This window comes from Mastomys coucha, unplaced genomic scaffold (genome assembly GCF_008632895.1).
Source record: "Mastomys coucha isolate ucsf_1 unplaced genomic scaffold, UCSF_Mcou_1 pScaffold21, whole genome shotgun sequence".
NCBI lineage: Eukaryota > Metazoa > Chordata > Mammalia > Rodentia > Muridae > Mastomys > Mastomys coucha.
The window spans coordinates 96,172,633-96,197,251 of NW_022196904.1; the positions used below are offsets into that span (position 1 = coordinate 96,172,633).

General features: G+C 41.7%; 1 protein-coding gene across 1 annotated transcript in view; it reads left to right on the top strand.

The window, feature by feature from the left end:
• Syt9 (synaptotagmin 9) overlaps positions 1–24,619 on the top strand; it is a 176,247-nt gene that overhangs the window by 47,511 nt on the left and 104,117 nt on the right. The window contains exons 2-3 of the mRNA XM_031387774.1: positions 6,532–6,883; positions 16,105–16,651. Coding sequence (XP_031243634.1) covers positions 6,532–6,883; positions 16,105–16,651 — 899 coding nt within the window. The remainder of the gene's footprint in view (positions 1–6,531; positions 6,884–16,104; positions 16,652–24,619) is intronic.

Sequence of the window (24,619 nt, forward strand, 5' to 3'; positions counted from 1 at the left end):
TTGGTTCCCCCTTTTAAGAAGGAATGAAATGTCCATCTTTGGTCTTCCTTCTTCTTGAGTTCCTTGTTGTTTGTGGGTTATTCTTCCTGTATTCCAAACTTGTGGGCTAATAACCACTTATCAGAGAGTGCATACCGTGTTTGTTATTTTGTGATTGAGTTATCTCACTCAGGATGATAATCTCCAGCTCCATCCATTTACCTAAGAATTTCATAAATTTACTGTTTTTAATAGCTGAGTAGTACTCCATTGTGTAGATGTACCACAATTTCTGTATCCACTCCTCTGTTGAGAGACATCTGGGTTGTTTCCAGGTTCTGGCTATTATAAATAAGGCTGCTATGTACATGGTGGAGCATGTGTCCTTATTACATGTTGCAGTATCTTTTGGGTATATGCCCAGGAGTGGTATAGCTGGGTCCTCTGGTAGAACTATGTCCAATTTCCGGAGGAACTGCCAAACTGATTTCCAGAGCGGTTGTACCAGTTTGCAGTCCCACCAGCAATGAAGTAATGTTCCTCCTCAACCAAGTTCTTCGCTGTAGTGTTGCTGAATTGTTCTTCTATTTGGGGAATTGTCTTATTTTTATTCCCGGGTCAGATGGGCTCTCCAGGGTCATCATTGATGGTTCCTGCTTTCTAATCTACACTGGTATTTTATAAATCTCAGCATAGAAATAAATTGTCTCTTGTTCTAATTTGGTTCATGTCATGGGCCATTTATACTGATGCCTCAGCTTGGCTGTGTCCTTGGAGCTGCTGATCTTCCTGTTTGGTTCCACTGGTTGCTTCTAGCCTGTCGTAGTTGGAATGAGAATGGCCCCCATAGGTTCATATGTTTGAATTCTTGGTCCCCTGTTTGCTGAACTGTTTGGGATGGATTAGGAGGTGTAGCCTTACTGGAGGAGGCCTGTCACTGGGAGACAAGCTTTGGGTTTCAACAGTCTTACGCCATTCACAATGTGTCTCTCTTCACTCCTACTTGGGGATCAAGATGTAAGTTCTCAGCTTCTTTTGCATCATGGATTCTAATCCTGCAAAAACATAAGCCAGATTAAATGTTTTCTTTAATAAATTGCCTTGGTGTTTTATCCCAGCAATAGGAAACTAAGATAATGAATGGCTGCTGTTTCTCAGACCATATCCAACTGGTGGATGACCAGGCCCTTGTTTTCTTTCGTTGGTCAGCAATACTTGCCACTTGTGAAATTTTTCAGCTGTCCTTTAGAACTGCACTTCTCCAGCTGGGATTCAATGTTACAGCATTTTGTCTGGTGTGCATGGACATACCATTAAAGTACATCATGTGCAGTGGTTAAGACCTAGTTGAAGAGCATTGTGTCCTTAAGAAAATACCACCCAGTTCTTACTACACTTTCATAAACAGCCTCTTGTTTGTATCACTACCAGCCTTTAGAGAATGGTAGCATTTGCCTCTTTCAAGCCCTGAACCATCATCTGATTATAATTTTTGACCCAAGGACAAAAGAACCAATTATACTATTCTTACTTTTTAGAAAATACATCGTGTATTTTATCATCATCTTTCCATCTTTACTTTAAAATATACCTAAATGCTGATGAATGTGTGCAATGAATATATATGCAATTTAAAGCTTATAAAGCAACTGGCCACATACCTACCACCTACCTTGAGAAATTAATTACCTCTTTAAAAATATTCTGCAACTCTAGGCTGACTCCATCCCCACAACCTTTGCTGAAATCAAGCTATAAGGAGATGGGAGTGGATATGGAGATTCTTCTTTGTAACATACTTCTTTTTCGTAAGAGAGGAAAGCACTAACACAGTGCCTAGAGGACACGTTGAGCTATTGGTAACAGACACTCAGATGATTACACTGGAGGCTGGCGAGCTCACACAGGCTACTGGTGCTTTCTGGCATCCTGGCAGGTGTTCTGAAGTGCTGTTAACTCACCTGGTGTCCTTGTGTAAATATGAAAAATTTACTCTTGCTGTTTGTAAAGACTGTAAACACACACACACACACACACACACACACACACACACACACGTACGCATGCACATGCAAAACCTTTAAGACTTTAGCAACTTCCAGAGTTTATAGACCACAGCCTACCCTTACATAATTTAAGGTTTGCACAGCAAGTGGCTGCAGATGAGCTTCATCATTATCAAATGTCATACCTGTGCCAGGAACACTTTGAATGCTTGGCATCAAATGTTTAGGTCGACAGGCTCTCTCCTTTCATGCTCCTTGCTTCATGACTGGACTTATGAGCAAGCTGTTTTTTTAGAAAGCATAGCCTAGAAGTCATTTAGCAAGCCTGAATTGTTATGAACTGGGTCTGAGGCCTGATGGCTGCTAGTAAAAGTAGGTCAAGCTTTGTGTTTTCTGACATGTTGTCTATGCCCAGTGAAATCCTGAGAGGTAGTGTGCTAAGACTAGTGACCTCAGAGTGCCTATGGGATTGATTGATTGATTGATTGATTGATTGTTATATAGTATCTCATTATGTAGTCTTGGCTACCCTGAAACCTGCCATGAAGAGTGCAGAAAGTAGATGCATGTGCCACTATACCTGACTTTTCATGTTGAATTATTTATTTATTTGTGTGTGTGTGTGTGTGTGTGTGTGTGTGTGTGTGCAAGCTTACTTATATGTACTTGTGCATGTATGTAGGGACCAGAAAAAGGTGGCATGTCTTCTCCTCTATTACTCTCTGTCTATTCCCTTGTGGCAGTCTCTCCCCAAGTCTGAGCATCATGTTTTCTCAGCAAGCTAGGAAGCCCGTTCCTTCCTCCTCAGAGCTAGATCAGAGATGTGCATAGGATGCCTGGCTTTATACGTGTGCATTGAGATCCATAATGTTGTCTTCATGATTACAGAGCAATCATTCTTAATTGTTGAGCTATTTCTCCAGTACCACATTAAATTCTTAAGTCTAGACAACCATAAGTCATAGTTCACCCTGGACAAGCCAGGGTCAATAATCTCACCCTTGTGTAGTTACTATAATATAACCCGTTGTTTTCCTTTAAATCATCCCAGCTTTGGACAGTAATCTCTGTGATCATATGTATTGGCCAACTTTTTTGCTTTGACAACAAATACTTTTAAGATCTTAGAGACTCAAAGCACTAGCTCTTTCATTGTTACTCAAAGATCTGTGTCTCAGTTGCAGCCTGCTACAGGCTGTGGTCAGGGTTAAATTCATTCCTCATTCTAGACTTGGAGCTTGTACCATAAGTTATTTTTTAGGGTACAAAGGCTTGAGGATAAACTCAGACGTGAGAGTTCTTACTCTCACACACTAGGTTAGAGCTCAGAAGTACCTGTGGTCTGAGCTGGATGATCTGTATTAGCTAATTTTCTTTTTCTTTTCTTTTTTCTTTTTTTTAAAATATTTTTATTGGATATTTTATTTACATTTCAAATGTTACCCCCTTTCCTAGTTTCTCCTCCAGAAACCTCCTATCTCATCCTCCCTCCCCTTGCTTCTATGAGGGTATTCACCCACCCACCCACCTACTCCCACTTCCTCGCCCTTGCATTCCTCTATACTGGGACATTGAGCCTTCACAGGACCAAGGGCCTCACCTCCCATTGATGCCAGATAAGGCCATTCTCTGCTACATATGCTACTGGAGGCATGGGTCCCTCTGTGTGTGCTCTTTGGTTGGTGGTTTAGTCCCTGGGAGCTCTAGGGGTTCTGCTTGGTTGATACTGTTGTTCTTCCTATGGGGCTGCAAACCCTTCAGCTCCTTCAGTCCTTTCCCTATCTTCTTCATTGATACCCTGTGCTCAGTCCAATGGTTGGCTGCAAGCATTGGCCTCTGTATTTGTCAGGCTCTGGCAGAGCTTCTCAGGAGACAGCTATATCAGGCTCCTGTCAGCAAGTACTTCTTGGCATCCACAATAGTGTCTGGGTTTGGTAACTGTATATGGGATGGATTCCTAGGTGGGGCAGTCTCTGGATGGCCTTTCCTTCAGTCTCTGCTCCATACTTTGCCTCAGTATTTCCTCCCTTGAGTATTTTGTTCCCCCTTCTAAGAAGGACTGAAACATTCACACTTTGGTCCCCCTTCGTCTTGAGAGCTTCATGTGGTCTGCAAATTGTATCTTGGGTATTCCCAGCTTTTGGACTAATTTTCTATTGGTGGGACTAGTCAGTGTCCCATACCAACACAGAGAATTCTGATTTAAACTGATTCCATGAGGAGTGTATTATAACAGGCGAGAGTGATCAGTAATGTCTCCCATCATGCCCCTCTTCAGCCTTTGCAGCTGCTCTCCTTACAGTGTTTGTAAGGACAGAGCTACAGGAGTTCATGAAGAAGTTTTGCCTGCATATGGAGCACATAAAGTGTTAAGAAATTCCACTTCTATGTATTGCCTGGTTTGTGTTCAGACTTGACTTTGTGAACTCTGGGCTGGGGATTGATGCCAGCTGGCTGTTGTAGAAGTCTGCACCAGTAGAGACTTCACTATGTACAGTACCACAGCCAAGTGGAGCCTGAGGTCACACCTTGTTCTTCACTGCCTCAGTCACTGTGGGGGAATTTATGAAGCATGATACCTGTATGCCTATGCATTGCCTCCACCACCTGTACTCCCTACTCCCCCACCTCTCTACCTGGATTGTTTTTTCTTTTTGAGGTCTTGGGCATTCTAAATCTTAAACTCACTACATAGCCAGGGATGACTTTGAACTCCTGATCTCACCAGATCCAAGATTGCAGGCATGTACTACCATGCTTGATTTATGCAGTGCTGTGGATCTAGCCCTGGACTTTACACATCTAAGCTGTGTCCCCAGCCCCGTGCCTGGGATTTTTTATTTTTGGTTTGCTTAACGCCTCTTCACGTGTTAGTTTTGCGGGTTGGTCTTAATGGCTAATCTCACTGGTAAGTCAGAAGTGTTTGGCACTGATTTGGCTTTTCTACAACAGTTCCAGAAATTCCTCTGTGTGACTTAATGATGATTCCTTGTTAAAAAAAAAAAAATTGATTACCTTGTTTCGGTGAGATTTTTAAGCTCAATAGCCGCACTGAAACAGGAATCCCAGTGTTACAAGCAGAAATGTAATATCGTTTTACCTCAACAAAGGTTGACTGGGAGGCAGTGTGGGTATCCGTTTGATCTATCAGTAGCCTAGCATCTGGCTCCTCTCAAGAGCAATTTTCTTGACAAAACTATTATCATTTTGTAAGAACCATCAGAATCATGTGGAAGACATGGTTGGTAGTTTTATTCAGTGGGTAAGTAGTGTAGGTCCTATATGATTTAGCAGGAATCTAACTTGTCACAAGTCATAGAACCCTTAGAAGCACTGGCTTTTCAAGTTTCTCCAGAATATGAAGGTATGAAGTCTGTCTTCCCACCATGTCCCCAAAGCCTAGCATACTGTCTCTCACTTAATAGACATTCAGAATACGCTAGAGGGATCAGTGCGGATTTTTTAAATGAGCAGTAGAGGAAAAACCTGGGAAGAGTTTTGGGGTGCTGGGACAAAGATGGGATATGTAGGAGAATCCTTTAAAATAGTGGTATCAGGCATGAGATCAGATTCATAGTTCTGTCTCTCAGACTGGATTCTGCCCTGAAAGATATGAGTATGGCTGTGGAATACCACATGGCCATGATACTATGACCCACATACAATCACCATCATTCCCTGCTGAATCCCCTTGCCCTCGCCCCTTCGTGGCATGCCTGCAGACCTCCACTGTGGCTTTGGCTTTAGTATTGGTTTCAGTGTAGAGTTTTCTTCTGGCAACTGAAGCTCATTCTTTCTCCTATGCTGTATATTGAAGTGCTGGTATTAGATGTTCATGAGAGTGATGGAATGGAGTGAGTTGGGGAGCCCAGGACCATCACTTCTTGTTTGGGATAGCTCTCAGGTGCCTGGGTCCTTTCAGCAGCTTAGCCTGTGGCCCTCACTGTGATAACTGGCTTGATGCTACACCACATACTGACTACTTCCCCCACTTTGCCTGTGTGTGTGTGTGTGTGTGTGCGTGTGTGTTTCACTTTCTAAGAAAGCCTCTTACTCTTGAATCTGGGGGAAACTCAGATTGTCCAAGTCTGTCTGGCTTCTGAAGACCTAAGTAGTAGGTACTTTTGATGCTACAGAGCCCCAAAAGTGCATGAACTCAGACCCTTAAAAACTTAGTAGAAAGAAAATGTGGTTTAATTCTAAATCGTATGGCTCTTTGAGATGGCAGGGTACTTTCAAAAGACAGCTAAAAGTTCCTTTCTCAGAAAACTTTAATGATAGATGCTTTCTGTAGGATAGTCTCATTTGACTTGCAGGGCACTTAGAGTCTCCTTAAATATACAGTGTTTTGTTGTTTCTAATCACAACTTGCACAACTTTGCCCCTTTGCTCTTGGACCCTCTGGTTTGTGTCTGAATCCACATTGTCCGGTAACACTGCAGCATCTCCCACCCTGGCCTTCAGAACGTGTGGATGCGATGATCGTTCTGCAAGGACTGCACAGTGGGTGGCCATCACACTGACATTTTCTTTTTCTTCTTTTCAGATATCTCTGTGAGCCTGCTAACCCTCGTGGTTACTGCCTGTGGTCTTGCCCTCTTTGGTGTCTCTCTTTTCGTGTCTTGGAAACTGTGCTGGGTTCCGTGGCGAGAGCGAGGCCTGTTCTCTGGTAGCAAAGACAACAACCAAGAGCCTCTTAACTACACTGACACGGAGACGAATGAGCAGGAGAACAGCGAGGACTTCCTAGACCCACCCACACCCTGCCCTGACTCCTCCATGAAGATCAGCCACACTTCCCCCGACATTCCCCTCTCCACCCAGCCAGGTGGCCAGGAGAACTGTGCCCATGCCGTCCGTGTGCAGAGACAAGTCACAGAGCCAACGCCATCAGCTCGGTCAGTAGTGCCCCTTGCTTTATGAATGCAAAGCAGGGGCCACCCTTTCCCCCTTGCGTGCCAGTGGTGGTACTGACTAGCTGAGAGTCAGGTAATCATTGAGATGTCCACTCAGTCAGAAACCTGAAAGTGGGGAAACTGTGGACCTAGTTGTAGAGCTCAGCTTAGTTTTCATGGAGTCCATAAAAGTAACAATTAACATTGCTCCCAAATCATATAGTCATTATTTTTGAATAGTTTACTGTTCTCATGTAGGTACTGTTAGTGTGATTTTACAGTAAGAGAAATTTAGAAATCAAAAAGAATGTATATTAGTGTGTACCCAGGTCAGGATTTGGATACCAGGATCTGACCTTTTAACTACTTTTCTTATGGTGTCCTCCTAAAACCATAAAGTGCCTCTTATCTATTCTAGCATTCTTCAGATCCCACAATATAACTGGAAGTTTGTGTCTATCCTCGGGCTTTGTAACAATTGCAGACTTCTAGGAGTGGGTTTTTTTTTTTAATTGTTTGGATGTTATATGCTCTTAAGCAGTAGATGAATAATGGTGTAGTGATTAAAAATCAGTGGGCTCTGGGGTGTGAAGAACTACTTTATTTACATATGTGGCATAGAACAAGTCATATAACCTCCATCCGTGTCCATTTCAGTTTCTGGAACAGAGGGATGGTAGAAATACCAACTTAGGAGTGGTTTTGAGAGCAAAATGGTTATGTACACTCGCACAGATTGTTGTCATATTTGTTTAGCTATTTTATTGGGTTCTTATCTCTACCTCCCTTCCAACTCTTATTCCACCCTAATCCTCCCACAGGTAGGAGAGAAAGAAGGTGAGAGGGGAAAGGGAGTATAGACCTCTGTAGGCTACTTACTGCTGACTGGGGCATTGGATTGGGGCAAGTCCACTCCTCCTCGTAGTCAGATTATCTTCAGTTCTTCTCATCTCTTTGATCAAGATCACCTGACAAAGTGCAGGCAACAACAGGGAGGAGCAGCTTCCATAGGCCCTCTGGGGGCTCTCCCATTTCTACCTTCTCCAGAGTCCCCAGAATTAAACTATCTGCTGCTGCAAAAACCAGTCACGCCCCTGCTAGTGCACAAGGCAAAGGCAAAGTCGCCTGCTGTGAAGCAGCCGCTCAGCTCAGCCCACACCTGGGGTTAGAGCCAAAGCATATTCAGAAGAAGCCCAGACTCTCTGGACACAGATTTGCCTTTCTGCCATCCACGTCACTGTTTTCATCCCACTGCCACTGAAATGTAGCTCTCCCAGGATGCTGAGGTTGGACACTGAGGTAGAGGCACACCTCCTGTTCTAATCACTGAATAGAAAACCCAATTATGGTAAGATATTTTAGAAAAAAAATACACAGATCAGCCTTTTTAAAAATGAAAGTATTTGCTTGAGTTATAGCCTGAGGAATAACATGCAATTATTTTTATTTTTTTAAATATGAGCGTAGTTTGGGTGTTTTAAAAAAGATCTTTCTATTCTCTAAAAATAGGAATGATAATGCAGTTTATCCTAGAGACTGTGCTCATTCACATTAAGGGTGATAGAATATAACAGTTTATAGTTTTATTTTTTTTCCAGAAACTTATTTTGGCATTATTTCTAGTTCTGTATCAAAGAGCAAAACTTAAGTAGTCTTCCTTAAGGAAGTGGCTGGTTGTCTGCCATCTGATTTACAAGAACTTCTCAGATTTTATCAGTAGGATTTTTCTTCAGATGACTAGAGTTCACACAGTGGGACAGACTTATAATAAGATCTTTTTAATGTCCCCCAAGACCTGGAGCCCTTTCATGTGGCCCTTCCTGCTCACCTGTTGTGTGATTGGTGTGCTCACCTGTTGGTGTGATTGGTGTGGCCTGCACCTGATCTTCATGCATGTTATGGCCGAGTAGCCTGTGTTCTTGTGGAAACCTTAGCAGTGGGAGTGCGGCTGTTCTGACTCTGCCCATGGTGGGACCTTTTCCTCTCCAACTGGGTTGCCTTGCCCAGCCCTGATGTAATGGGCTGTGTCTAATCTTGTAGATTGTTATGCTGAGTTTAGTGGATGTCCCTAGAGTGCCTGTTCTTTTCTGAGGGGAGGCAGGAGGTAGGGGATGCGTGTGGGTGTTCTGGGGGAGACGGGCAACAGGGCAAGTGAGAGGTTGGGAAAGGGAGTGAGGGGAAACCGCAGCCAGGTTGTAATATTTGAGAGAAAAACAACAAAAAAATGTTCTTATTAGATTTGATCTGTGCATTCTACCCTATAACTCTAGCAAATTGCTATCAATGATATCTCTGTAATTATTGCAGTGTTTATCATAGAAGAATATTTAGATAGGCTATGTATAAAGAAATGTATTTAAAAGAGAAAATTCGTTGTTGGTTTCACCATAGATTTGTGGAAATTTGGTAGAAGAAATGAAAGGGAGAATAATAAAGGACTAATCCCCTTAAAGTGCATTTTATATTCAGATTATTTTAGATTTGAAGATATGCAATTAAATTATCTTTCAAACAGTGAAAATTGGGTTCAGTAACAGCTGAACTGCCATTAGCAATTTAAATGCTTTTTGGCTGCATTTGACCCAGTATTAACAATTTGCATTATTGTGCATTTAAACCAATCATACCTAATTTACTACTAACTAGTTCCATGGGTTCTTTCTGGAAATGTATATCTTTGTCTAGCAGTGTAGCATACTGATCCTCAAATTCATTAGCAAGTGTTTTGTTAGGATGTACACACACACACACACACACACACACACACACACGCACATGCACACACAGCGGAAAGGAGAGGGGGTGTGTTGTGGGAGCTCTTCCCCTGGGGAGTACAAACCACCTGTCTATTTTACACACTACCACCAACCAACCAAGGTATAATTCCAGCATGGCCTAAATTGGGGAATCTGACTTTCCTCAGAATGTTTTAATATCAGAGCTTTCTAAGAAACCTTAAATATGTGAAACTCCTGGACCCCTGAAGTAGAAGGAACCCACAATTCTATCTACTCTGTTTCATGAGTCATGCCCTATGATGAAGGTCCGAGTTTATTTAAGCCTCAGGTTTCTTGCCTAAATAACAACTGAACTGGTCATACCTCAACTTCTCATCAACTCTGTGAAGGCCCTACATCTATCAGCATAGCTTCCCTTCATGTCAGGGCCACCATGGTGTACAACTCTAGAGGTTCTGGTTCATGTGGACTCAGCAGAAAGCGCTCTACAGTCCTCAGGTACACTTGCCTCCCTGGCTCCCTGCAGTGTCTGAGTCTGTTCTTGCCTAGCAGAATTCTTAACACAGGTCATTTGTTCCCTCAGCCACCAATGCTTTTCTTTCTATTCTGATCCTTACTACTTGCCTTTGCAATGTTTATGTCCTAGCCTAAATGTCTCTGCCCAGGGGACCCCACCAGAAGGATGTATTCTAGCCTCTACTTGCAGCTGTTCTCAACCTGTGGGTCACGACCCCTTTGGAGGGGATCAAATGAGCCTCTTCACAGGGGTCACATATCAGGAATCCTGCATATCAGATATTTTCATTATGAATCATGACAGTAGCAAAATTACAGTTATGAAGTAGCAACAAAATAACTTTATTGTGGGGGGCGGGGTCACCACAACTTGAAGAACTGTGTTAAACAGTTGCAGCGGGAAGAAGAACCGTAGCTCTCCTGCCTCCCACCTCAGGTCTGGTTGTCACCCCTTCATAGCATGACTCTGTTTCCAAGTCATCCTTTGTTTGCTCTTTGTCCCTTGTACTTTCCTCTAGACTGTTCTGGAAGTGCAAAGACCCATGTCTGTTTTGTTTCCTTTTCTGTGTCTAGTCCTCGGCACAGTTCCAGGAATGGCAGACTTTCTTCTGTGAATGGCCGACAGAATACACTGGCCAGCGGCAGGTCACATTTCTCTTATTCTCTGACAAGGGTGGCAAAAGGTCAGAATTATAGACTATGTAGGGCCTATAATGGTGTGAGCCTGGTGGAAATACACTCACCTCAGGCTTCACATTTATCGAGAGCCTCCCATGTAGACTTTTGACCTTATCTCTGAAGTAAGCAATATGTACAGTAATGACAATGCACTGGCAGGGACTGAAGATGAAGAAAACCACCAGCCTTCACATTCGGATCCCCAGCAAAGAGTACTGAGGCTAATGTCATAGCTCGGTGTGCCAGTCTTATTTTTGTGGCTGCGATAGACCCCCAGAGTCTCACACATGTTAGGTAAATGCTCTGCCACTGGATTGTATTGCCAGCCCTGAGTGGCAGGTTTCTATTAAGCCCTATTTTTGTATTGAGAACAAAAAGGGTTCGTATTTATTATTCTTACAGTTATTTCTTTAGATGTTAATAAATGGGTAAGTTTGAAAATGAAATTTACCTAGGCCTCTCTGAATTCCTATGAAACCCTGAAATTATATTTAAATGCATGTTTCCTGACTAGTATTTTAATTATGAGAAGCTGTTACATTCATGGCAGTAATATATTTACTCTAAACATGCGTATTAAGCATCTGCTGTGTGGAAAATTCTGTAGTGGGTACCAATATGTTTTTAACAGGCACAGAGCAACAAGTGCTTTTTAACCTTGGAACAATCTCTCCAGCCCTCTTACCTCTTTTCATTCATTGTGTTCATTAAATCCTGAGAGTACAGGACTTCACACACCTACTCGGAAAGTACATACTGTGTTTTAGACAAATTACTTCTTACCACAGTCATTCGATGTCACATTGTCACTCAGAGACACTAGAATTCCCAACCCTCCCTGGGGACCATTGTGTATACTGCACTGGAGACCATTCAGAACCTCTGAACCCCTGTGAGGAGTATGCCGCTCATAGCCCTGGTCTCTGTCTTTCTTTTTTTACTTAGACTTGCCTTTTCTTCCTACCTCCATGTGAGTAGCCAGGGAGAGGTATAGGATAATGATTTTACATTTCCTCTACCTCATCTTCTCCCTTGTGTTCCAGGGGCGGTCTCCCTGCTCTGCTTTCTCAGCACACAGGGTGCTAGCTAACAGTTATGCAGGGAAGTTGTGAGTTATACTGATTTTCTGACTCTATTGGACTTCTCTATTCCATGTGTGTGCTGCACAGACACAAAGACACACAGGTACACACAGATATACACACATGCACACACAGGTACACCTATGCATCAGCATACAGAGAAACAGAGACATATATGTAACAGGGATAGACTCACATACACACACACACACACACACACACACACACACACACACACTGTCATGCCCAGTTGTATTCTTGACTTTTTACTTTAGTCCACTACCCTACAGTGAGACCAAACTGTTTTCCCACTAGTAATTCTGAGGAGAATATTTAGTGACAGTGAGTTAACATGTAAAACTGTTGTGTAATATTCACACTTGTTACTGATTTTTAGAAGAGGATTTATTGTATGGGTATGTGTGCATGTGTACATGTGTGCGTATGTCTATGTATAGGTCAGAGGACAGCCTCAGCTGGTGTTCCTCAGGTACTGTCTCCCATCTTTTCTTGTGAGACAGGAGCTCTCCTTGGTCTGGAACTCACCGAGCAGGCAAGACTACATGGGCAGTGAGCCCCAGGAATACACTTATCTCCACCTTCCCCATGCTGGGATTACAAATGTGTGCTGTCACACCCAGATTCCCAGATTTTGTTTCTCATACACACATACATACACACACACACACACACACACACACACACACACACACACATATACACACATATACATATTAAAAGTTCTGCAGGTTGAACTCAAGTTCTCTTTTATTTTTTAATTTAATTTAAGTTTGGATTTATTTATCTTATTTTATGTGTGTTAGTGTTTTGTCTGTATATATTTATTGCACTACATGCATGCCTGGTACCTAAAGAGGTCAGAAGAGGGTGTTATATCCCCTGCAACTGGAGTTATAGAAGGTTGTTAGCTGCCATGTGAGTGTTCAGAATCAAATCCAGATCCTTTGCAAGAGCAACCAGTGCTGTTAACTATTGAGCCACGGCTTCAGACCTCTGAACTCAGGTTCTAGTATGTCCAAGACAAGTGTTTTCCTGACTGAATTTGCTTTGGAACTTGGAATAAGGGGCTTCCTGCACAGTTAGATTTTCAGAGAATGAGATTATCCTTCTGCCTTTGAAGTATAGATCTCTCCATAATGCCCTCTCCGTCCCACTCCCTCTAACTCTGGCAGTCCCTCCTGGTTAGGATGAGCCAAATGTGTAATACTAATCTCTCTTCGATTTTGTGTCCAAGGAAACGTGTTAAGCTGAATATGTTCCATTGCTAAGTAGCCAATTCGATTTATCTTAAATTTAAATTAAAATGTGTTCCATAGGTTAGTCCTTTAGACAGAATTTTGCTGTGATGAATCTATAGCCAGAACTGAGAACATGAAGGTAACCCGCTCTGCAGAGTGTGCTTAGAATGTGTCTACCGGGACTGGGCCCAGTGCTGGTTGTAGACACAGGATTGTTGCTCGATCAGAATCAAGTCCTGAATAGAAGCACTTAGTGGCTGTGTCTGAGAAAGGGTCTCATGTATCTCATGCTGGCCTCTAGCTTGCCATGTAGCCAAGGATGATCTTGAATTTAGGAGCTTCCTAACTATGCCTCCTGAGTGTTAGGATGACGGGCATGCACTGCCTTGCTCAGCTTTCGGGCATGCTGAGGACTGATATCCTCTGTGCTTGTTAAGCAAGCACTCTAGCAACTGAACCACATCCTAAGGCCACACGTTTTGCTTGAAAACCACACTTTTGGCTCTTCTTAACCAAGAGGGACTGCCAGAGATAGAGGGAGTGGGCCGGAGAGGGCATTATAGAGAAATCTGTACTTCAAAGGCAGAAGGGCAATCTCATTCTCTGACTTGTTAGTCATACTAACTAGTCCTTCTCTGACTTGTTAGTCATACTAACTAGTCCTAGCTAGAATGGTATAAAATGACTTGACTTGAGTTTGGACCTCTGGATCTAACTTGAAAAGAAAGATGATTCTTAGAGAGAAATGGAGCTGGTACCAATCTCCCCTTCTGGTTTCTGTCTAAGGCAAGGTGCTTGCTGCTCTGTGCCATTCCCTTTCATACACAGAGACCAGCAGAGCAAGCTTGAAACTCTGTTCTAGCTCCATAGTGGCTCGACTTCTGAATGGGGGAATGGCCTGACTACTGATGGGATCGCCAGTTTCATCACTTAAAAGCCTCTCCTACCTTTCTGACCTCCCCTAAGTCATTAGATACAAAGAAACTTTAACACTGGATTTCTCTGGAAGAAATTAGAAATCTGCAGCAGCTGCCTTCAGACGACATAGTCTTTGTACATTTGGGAATTTTGATACCTGGAATATTTCTGCTTGGTGTGGACTGTGTTGAGTATGACAATTACAAGTGACAGTCTATGACAACAATCTTGAGGTACTGTATGGGTGATTAGTGATCAGAAGGCTATTTTGGGATGAATAGAGATATGAATATGATCATATGTCATCATATGAATATGATGACAACATATGAGCGATAAATAGAAGAATTTCAAACTCATTTTGGGTCTGTAAATCCCATCTTCCCATTTCACAAAGTCTCAAGGACAGAAAGGAAATGTACATATGTACTCTAACTCTTCTAGTATTCACCAATCCTTGAGAAACAACTCTGCAGTTCCTGTCAGAAGACACTGTTTTAATTCAGGTTTAGCAGAGAGACTGCACTCTGACTTAAAAACAAGAAAAACCAACCTTTGGTACAGCCTTATTCTGAACTGTTGGTACAACTCTATTTATTGTTGCCAGCTACTAAGGCTAGTAGAAGCTCAAGCAGGAGGATCACAAGCTCAGGGCTTGGATGGACTTTGGACTGAGTTTAAGGACATCCAGAAAAAAATCTGTGATAGCTTATCTCAGAGTGAGAAGTAAAGAGAAAGCTGGGATGTTAGGACTCAGTTAGTGGAGCATTTTATAGTATGTGGGAGGCCCTGAGTTCACCCCCTAGCACTACATAAAAAAAGCAGTTAAACAAATAACCAGCCTTCTGTGTAATGATCCCTTCTTTCTCCTTGTGAGGACCTACTCAGATAAGGCAGGATTTAAAGAGAACATTAGAGAAACTTCTAACTCAGAGCTTATGGGTGAAGACTTGACTCCATTATTCTGACTTGCTGTTATAATTTATGGTAGGTCATCACTAATTTTTTCATGTCAACAATATTTATTTCAGAAGTGAAGCCTCATAGGCCTGAACAGATAGGCCAACAATTAAGAGCACTTGTTGCTCTTTCAGAGGACTAGAATTTGGTTCCCAGTTCCCATATTGGGTGGCTCACAGCAGCTTGTAACCCTAGCTCAGAGGATGTGACACCCTCTCCTTCTGGCTTTGGTGTGCACCCTTGGACACACACATACACAAATAAATACATCTTTAGAAGGAAATCTCCTAGTTGTTGACTACCCTTGAGGACCAGCAGAAAACAGTCTCCATGCTAACATAGGCAGCTAGTCACAACCGACACAGTCCATTGCAAGTAGACATACCCCAGTCCCATAAGTCTTTACAACAGTAAAACCTATATTCTTATATTGAAATAATTTTATTTGAACCAGTAAAAATTCATCTCTCAATAAAGCTGTAAGCCAGTGGTAGAAATTTTCATGTAATTTAGAAAGAGAATGTTTAGTTTGGTTTGGTTTTTAAGGCTGGGTCTGACTCTGCAGCTTAGGCTGGCTTTGAACTCAGTGGTTTCCATATCTGCCTCCCATGTGCTAGAATTAGGGGCACTAGCTACCACACCTAGCTTGAGAAAGATGCACTCTTTCTAACACAACACATAGCCTACTATTTCAGCTTGAGGAAATTATCTAAAGGTAAATAATTGTCTTCTTAAAGGAGCTTGTTCGTACAAATCTTGGTATCCTATCAGCCAGGTTGGCCTTAATGCACATTAGACCATTTAGAAAGTGCATGAAAACCTTTCACACTCTTGGTCATATGTTTGTAAAACTGATACCAGGCCTCAGTTTTAAGCCTCAAGCTCTTGGGAGCAGCTTAACTCACATTAACCACATGATGAGCATTCAGAGTGTAAGCGGAAAGGAAAGAAAGGAGCTACAGACATAAACTCTTCTCAAAATACAACAGTGCACCGACATTCCAGACATAAGATTCTGAAAGACGGGCAGCTAATGAGGTTTTAACTCTGCTGTATCTTGCTCTTCATTTAAGGCATAACTCAATCCGAAGACAACTCAACTTGTCGAACCCGGACTTTAACATCCAGCAGCTTCAGAGGCAGGAGCAGTTGACTGGGATTGGTAGAATTAAACCAGAGTTATATAAGCAGAGGTCACTGGACAACGACGATGGGAGAAGGAGTAACAGCAAAGCGTGCGGGAAACTGAACTTCATTTTAAAATATGACTGCGACTTGGAACAGCTCATCGTGAAGATCCACAAAGCCGTCAATCTACCTGCCAAGGACTTCTCTGGGACTTCAGATCCTTATGTCAAGATCTACTTGCTTCCTGACCGGAAAACAAAACACCAGACTAAAGTTCACAGGAAGACCCTGAACCCTGTATTTGATGAGGTGTTCTTATTTCCTGTTCACTACAATGACCTTGAAGCTCGGAAGCTTCACTTCTCTGTGTATGACTTTGACAGGTTCTCTCGCCATGACTTGATTGGTCAAGTGGTGGTGGATCACTTCTTCGACTTGGCTGACTTCCCCAGGGAGTGCATCCTTTGGAAGGATATCGAGTATGTCACCAACGTGAGTCTAGTTCCTTCATTGGGGTGGGGGAGCGCTTCTTCTTTCCCACAGAAACAGACTGCTCACACGTGTTTGGGAGCAAACTATAAAATTCACACTGGTATCCTTCCCTTCCTTACAAGCTCTCTGTCTCTTTGGAGGCGTGGGTTTTTTAACAGCATTAACTTTGATATATACAAGAAAAATTTGCTAAAACTGTTAAGGAACCCCTTTCTTGCTTTTCTTCTATCATAGCTGTTCTCTATGAGTTCTCACAACATTTTCTTGAGAGCTGTTTCAGGTTTGTACTAACTGGGTCCTGGCATTCTGTTCACTGTATTCTATAGCTGAAAGTCCATTGCCTGAATGACAACACCAAGTACTTGTGTGGCTTCTCCTATTGACTCAAAAGTACTTCCAGGGTCAGATCCTCATTTTAACCCTGAGCTTGGGAGTGGTTGAGGAGAGTTGACATCAGAATTCCAAATGCAAAAGACCTAAATTAAAAGTGTAAGGAAGTCAATCTGAAAAGATGGCAAAACTGATCTAGAGAAGGTCAAATCTCATGTCAGACTTAGAAGTACTCCCTACTTAAGTTACAGACCTAGGAAATTGGACTTTCTTGGTGGGGAGGCGGTACGAGGGACTGGTACTTTCAAGCTGTGTATTTCTTTCTCCTGATCAGATTCCCTGAGGTGACTCATGGTGTGTTTTCACAAGGCCAGCATTGTCTACATCATCCTGGCATCCAAAGGGTCCAAGTGTCACTATCTTTATCTAAGCCAGGCACTGATCCAACTTGGGATTGAGCCTTGAGTGAAAAGGACACCCAGATCTCTACCCAGAAACAAATACCCCCATAGTCACCGTCCTCTTCAGCCTCTGACACATTAGTGACCTAGGGACTTCCCTACCCGTCATTCACTCTCTCCGAGTACCCTACGTCCTTGTGCCAGCTTTGTCATGGTATCTAGGTAGGGAAAGTGTGATCAAGGTCATGATGGCCTCCATCTTCACATCTGGACAGCAGAGAAGCTGTAGAGAATAGCAGGAGATAAACTGAAATGATTTGTGATATTGGGGGAAGGAACAGAGCTCTTCATCTTGAAAAGCTGTAACATTCAAAAACCCCAAAAATGGATACTGGGAAGAGCAACGATTATCTTTATATCCCAGCTGCCAAAATCAGGAGGCAACTGAGGAGCCTTAAACAAACAAAATAGATAGGCTGCACATAGTAAGATATGAGTGTCCCCAAATCAGCTTCCCCACCCCCATGTGGGGCACTTACCAGATCTATGTGAGTATAGAAACTCCAGCCATGATGATGAGCTCTGACGAGGTTTGGTCCCAGGGTCAGGTAGGGAAGCATTGTTCACACCGTCCAGCCAGACTCTGTAGTGTTCTGGCAAGCAGAGACATAACCTAGATGGAGAAGTTTCAGGAAGGTTAGTGGGGATCCTTTAGAGCTGCCATCTAGGGGTTTTATGGAAAGAGCAACAGCATCCGCATAGAGGCTGGCCACAGTCCAGATGAGGTGGGTCCCTGGTGGAAAGGTCTCTTCACAAAGGTTCCTGTGGGGCAGGAAAAGAGTAGCAGTCTACAGAGAGGCCTTCATCTCTGAGGTAAGTCTTCCAGAACTAAGAGTTTCTGGATCGTTGCTGGGAAGTCCTGGATTGCAGAGAAGTTAAGAAGAATGTGCAATTCATTAAGGAGTGTTCACCTAGACTTTTGGATAGCCACAGGAGAGGGGAGGTGCTATGAATGGGATTACAGGCTGTTTCATAATCTGTCTCATAATTCTTAATGTGTCCAGAAACTGAGCACACAGGTCTGAGGTTCGCTAAGGTTCTGCTTTTATATGTGGAAGCATGAAATACCACGTGTATAATACATGCCAGAGGAACAATGAACAGCATCATGTGAACCCACCAGCTGAAGAAGGCAGCACTCTAGTACTTTTACCGGTGGAGTTCTGCTCCCATCATCAGTTTCACTACCCTGAGCTTACTCACTTTGTGACCGCATATTGAAGTTCCTGCTGTCCATGGCCCCCCTTTGAGTTGCTGTTCCACACTCAAAGTTAATTACAACGTGTAACAATGGAGATGAGTGCAGTGGACATGCTTTGAGTGTTTTCATTGTATACAACATCCTACTGTTCAACATATAACAAGTTAGCATTCTCTCTGGAAGGATTTTATCCATTGATTTTTATTTTACGGGCAAATGTGTTTCGTTTGCATGCATGCTGGTACCTATGGAGGGCAGAAGAGGGTGTCAGATCCCCTGGAACTGGAGTAACAGGTAGTTGAGGGCCACCATGTGGGTGCTGGGGACAACCACAGAGTCATCATCCTAGCCTGTTACCATTGTTACATTGATGACATTCATGTTAATAATTTGTTTGTGATTCTGAATAGCATAACAGAGAATACCTTCATGTCCACCCATAGATTAACTGGTACCACAGTCTTTGACACAGGTGTTCAACATTTCCAAGTGGTCTTAAGGCCATTTCCACAATGGCTCCTCAGACAGATCCCTTGCTGGTGAGATGTGACAATCCCCAGTTCTGCACTGAGTTCCTCACCAGCTCTAGATCTCCTAATGCTGGTTAGTGTGTGTCCATGTGAAACATCTGTAAGACTTCTTTCCTCTTTGCTGCCGAAGTGGCCATCTTTTTGTGTGTTTATCATTCTAGCTTCCATTCTTACATGCAGTGCTGTCAGCATGTTCTGCTGGTTTTTTTTTCCCCGTGTTGATCTAGGTTTTCTTTACAGTCTGTATACAAGTCAATGTTATTTGTGTTATAATCAGCTGTCAGCTTATGGCAGTGAGTGATGACTTACTATTGTAATGTCTTATTTGTTTGTGTGTGGAGGGGTGAGTTGGTATGCACATATGCCAAGTAAGAGGTCAGAGGATCACTTTAGGGAGTTGATTCTAACTTTGCACCTTACTGTCTTTTGTTTTTGCTATTATGCTTTATATTCTAGGCTAGCCTGTCCTTGAGCTACTGGATAATTCTGTACCTGTTTCCCATCTCACCATAGGAGTCTGATGCATGCTACCATCCAGCTTCTGGGGTGCAACTTAGGTCTTCAGGCTTGTGCAGCTCATCCCTTTACCCACTGAGCCACCTGTCTAGATCTAATGGTGATCCTTGACCCACTGAGCCACCTGTCTAGATCTAATGGTGACCTTTGACCCACTGAGCCACCTGTCTAGACCTAATGGTGACCCTTTACCCACTGAGCCACCTGTCTAGACCTAATGGTGACTTTGATAGTTCTTATGCCTATTATCATAAAATATATCACTGTTTTCCATCGTAAAGGAACATACTTGTGTCTTGATTAAGAAATCTTAGTATGTTATGAATATATTTTTCCTTTGTTTTCTGTGAAAATCTTAAAGTTTATGTGTTTGAGATAGGGTCTCATTATATAGCCCTGGGTGACCTTGAACTTACTATTTAGAGTGGATCAGGATGACTTCAAACTTATGATATTCCTGTTTCTACCTTCTGATTTCAGGAGATTGGTGCCATGCAAGACAGAAGTTTTAAAGTTTTGACATATATATATCTATGTATATATATATATATATGTATGTGTATGTGTCGAATATATATACATATATATGTATAGGTATACATACACATATATAAATATATATACATACATATATATGTATGTGTGTGTGTATATATATGTATACACACACACACACACACACACACACACACATATATATACATATACATACATACATACATATTGGGTTTTTTTGGTCTCTGTTTAGCCCTGGCTGTCCTGGAATTTGCTCTGTAGACCAGTCTGGCCTCAAACTCAGAGATCTTCCTGCCTCTGACTTTAGAGTACTAGAATTAAACGTGTGTGCCACCACTGACTGCCAAGTTTTATTTTTTGAAATTAAAATATATTTACATCATTTTCTCCTTTCTTCCATCCTAACTCTTCTGTGTATATCCCCCATCCCCAATTCTCTCAAATTTATAGCCTCCAGCCTACTGTTTTTTGTTTGTTTGTTTTTCATTTTTTGTTTTTTTTCGAGACAGGGTTTCTCTGTATAGCCCTGGCTGTCCTGGAACTCACTCTGTAGACCAGGCTGGCCTCGAACTCAGAAATCCGCCTGCCTCTGCCTTCCAAGTGCTGGGATTAAAGGCGTGCATCACCACCGCCCGGCTTCCAGCCTACTTTTTAAATTGTTGTCATATATAAACACACACATATATATATGCATATATATAGATATATTCACATGTATACATGTATATATAAACATATACTCATATATATGTATATACACATATACACATATGTATATATACATACATATATGTGTATATATAAAATATAGACTTTATTTTCTTAGAATGGATTTGTTTTATTATGTAACACAGAATCATCTTAAATTGGTTGCTCTGGCTCCCATTATAAGATTCCATGGGCTGATTGTCTTAGCAGACATTGATTTTTCTCAGCTCCCAATCCCAGGGTTGGCAAAGGTCACTTCTGATGGGGCTTCCCTCCCTGCCTTCCTGTGTTTTCTTTCACATGGTGAAGAGTGCCTGAACTCCAACCTACTTCCACCATGGGGCCCAGTCTCACGACTTCACCTAAATCCAACCACTGTTCAAATGATCCACACAGTCTGCTGGTTCATTCTAGGAGTAGACTCTAGTTCACTTTATGACACATCCACATTTATTTGTCTAAGTAGATAAGGGGTTGTCCGGAGCATTTCCCCTGTAATGTTTAGTGCGGTGTGTGCTCTGACATCTGTGGGTTTCCGCACGGGAAGAATCTGCTTCTGGACTCCTTTTCCATCCACGGTTCTACTTGACTGCATTTTCAAATTGCAGGGCTTGCCAATTGCTCTTCTTCCAGAATCTAGAAAAGCAAGCCTCATCTTCTCTTAATTTAGTTTTAGCTGGTAACTTGATTTTTTCACATATTTTTTAGAGCTCCGTTGTCAAACAAAAATTATTTTTCAGGATCTTAAACTATCAATATTTTATAGTAAAATAGTTTTTTTTTAAGTTATAATATTTTTACCTCTCATTTTCAATTTGTCTTAACCATATGCTGATATAATTCTATAGTCTGCCCAGGGATTCTGAGTCCTTAAATTCAACTGAAAATACATTTTAAATGCATTTGTACAGCACTGACATTGCATTATGTGCTCTGTCCTAGAGGGGTTGGGTAGAGCATTGGCCTAGCATGAGCAAAGGTTCATCCCTGGCTGGGTGGGGGTGTTTAAAGTCTATGGGACAGTTTAAGGAAAGTTTACACCTTTCTAGTCACAGTGTCCTTTCCATATATATAGTCTTTATTTAAAGTCTTGCTGTTAGGCCTTGTAGTTTTTCTGCATAAAGATCTTGCCAGAGTTTTGCTAGATTTGTCCATAGTTACCCATTTTTGTTACCTTAAATGGTAACTTCTAAAATAGCATTTCTGACTATTACAGGTATATAACTGAAATTTTGTATTTTTTGTATAATCCTTAATTCTTATAGGTGCTTCTGCATTTTGTTTGCAAATAATCAAGCATGTATGAATTATGATGGCTTTGTTGCTTTCTGGTCGGTGCCTTTTTATTTCTTAGTCCTTTTGACTTTGTTGTTGACTAATATACAAACTAGGATACCCAGGAGGATGTGAAACAGTAAATAAGGGATAAATACAGGCATCTTTGACTTGTTCAATATTTTAGATAGACTGTCTTTACACTCCTGTATAATTATGTTTAGAGGTATTTTGTGGGCGCCTTCAATTATATTCAGGTTGCATCCCTCTACCAAGTATGGTTTCTCACACCATCAATTCCAGCGTGCCCAAGAAACTGAAACAAGAGAGTCGCAGCTTGGGCTGCATTGTGAAACCCTGTCTCAAATAAGAAGTCTCTCTCTGTTGCTAGTGGCCAGACCTCAGGACTATTAGGAGTGGTGTTCCTCTCTGAGTTTGAGAGACTCCCTTAAACTACTGTGATGCTCAATACTGTTGATCAGTTTTCTAATCTTCATTCAGTCTTATGTTCCTCCATTCATCCCGCCTTGCTATGATGCATTGCCCTTTCTGACCGCTGCTGAGTTCAGTTTGCTGGTGTGTTCTGCACTGATGTGTGTGAGTGCTACATAGAGTGCTGCTTGTGTATTGTTCTTGTTTGCTCTGAAAGCAAGAGAGTTTGTACTTCATCACTTCTGTTGGAGGACTATTTTGGACCTTCTATTCTTTCCTGCTTGGTGCCCCCAGAGGCCTTGGGGTTTATTTATCTCTTGCTGTGATGTAGACTCCCTTAGCATCAGGCTTCTCCTGAGATCCTCACAACAAAGAAGTCAGGAGCATGAAATTAGGCTGTCTGGTTCTTGGAATGCCCATAGATATTGAAGCCAAACCCACAGCTCCCACATGGACTTTGTTTTGAGATTGTTTTTTGAAGATTATTTTTCTGGGGATAAAAATTTAGGTGAATAAAATTCTATGTTTGATTTTTGTAACGTGAAGCAATAATTTCATTGTTTCCTTCCTTTTAAAGTCAATATTTATTCTGCCATTTATTACTTTGTATGTCAATTTTCCTTTTTTTATTGACCTCTAGAGCTTCCTTTCCTCCTTAGTGCTCTATACTTTAATTGTGACATTGCTAATTAGGCATTTCTTATTGTTTATCCTGGTCAGAATATAGTCCTGATGCTGAGCATCTTTTCTTGAATCAGTTCTGAAAAATTCTTAGCTATTTATTTCTTTCCATTACCTAATATTTTTATATTAGGCTAATTTATTTGATCGTCCCTTCCCCCCTCAATATTCTTTCCATTTCTTTTATATATATATATATATATATATATATATATATGTACTCATGTATAGATATATATGCATATATTTGCATTTTTTCACCATTCCACATGCAGTTGCTTTTGTATTCTGCTCCTCATGGCTCTGACTGTAATCTGGGAAGCTCTGGTTCTTTCCCTTTGCATTTTCATTGACTAACAACTTACTGCCCATTTTATTTGTGAGTATATGTTTATCTTGCTTGAAACTTTATAGAAATTTCAGCATGTGAATTTAAAATACATTCATCCAACCATGATTCAAAATTGTGTCCATAAGGTGCTTAGATGTACTGCCATCATGGAACAGTTTAAATTAAATTCTGAGCTTTAGAGTTTTAGGTTATTGGGGTTTGTATTATTGGTTAGAAACCAGAGGGTTTTCCTCCTTTTCCTAGGGCAAGTACAAGGCAGGATGAAGTCCACTACCCACCTCTTTTATTTCTTTTAAGAACATGACCTTCAGGCTTTGGGAATCTAGCTTTAGGCAGAACTGTCTCACAGTCCTGTGGATACCAGGAGTTAAACACTAGAGTCCATTCCCTTCCTTCAGCCCCAGCTCCAGGGCTTACTCACCTCTGTGGATTCATGGTTATTGTTCCTGTCACTGAAAAATTCTATTTCTGCCTCATTAGCTCTGCCGTGCACTTAGAAGGATTTTATAACCAAGTGTTACTTCTTACCTAGGGGAGTTTCTGTGGATACTTGCCTTAATGTTGAAAACTAGTGTACTACTTGAAGCTTGTTAAAATTTTTTTTTTTTTTTACTTATACTAACTGAATACCATGTGCTTATTATGTTTGCTTTGTCATCTAATTAACCTCTACAAGTCCCACAGTCCAAATTCCTCATTTGGCAGATGAACCTTAGATGGAGTCCCCATTAAGAGGTTCAGTCAGGGATTCACAGCTGGCTAGCAGCTGGGTGGGTATCAGGTCAGGGTTGTTTTGCAGCAGTCACTGTCTAGTGCACATAGTAGAATATGTTGCTTTGCCTGTCTGTCCCCTTTGCCTGCTAGCTCCTACCAAGCAATTAGACACCATTTTTTTATTTTTATTTTTTTATTAGATATTTTCTTTATTTACATGTAAATTTCTCCATTCCTAGTTTCCCCTCCAAA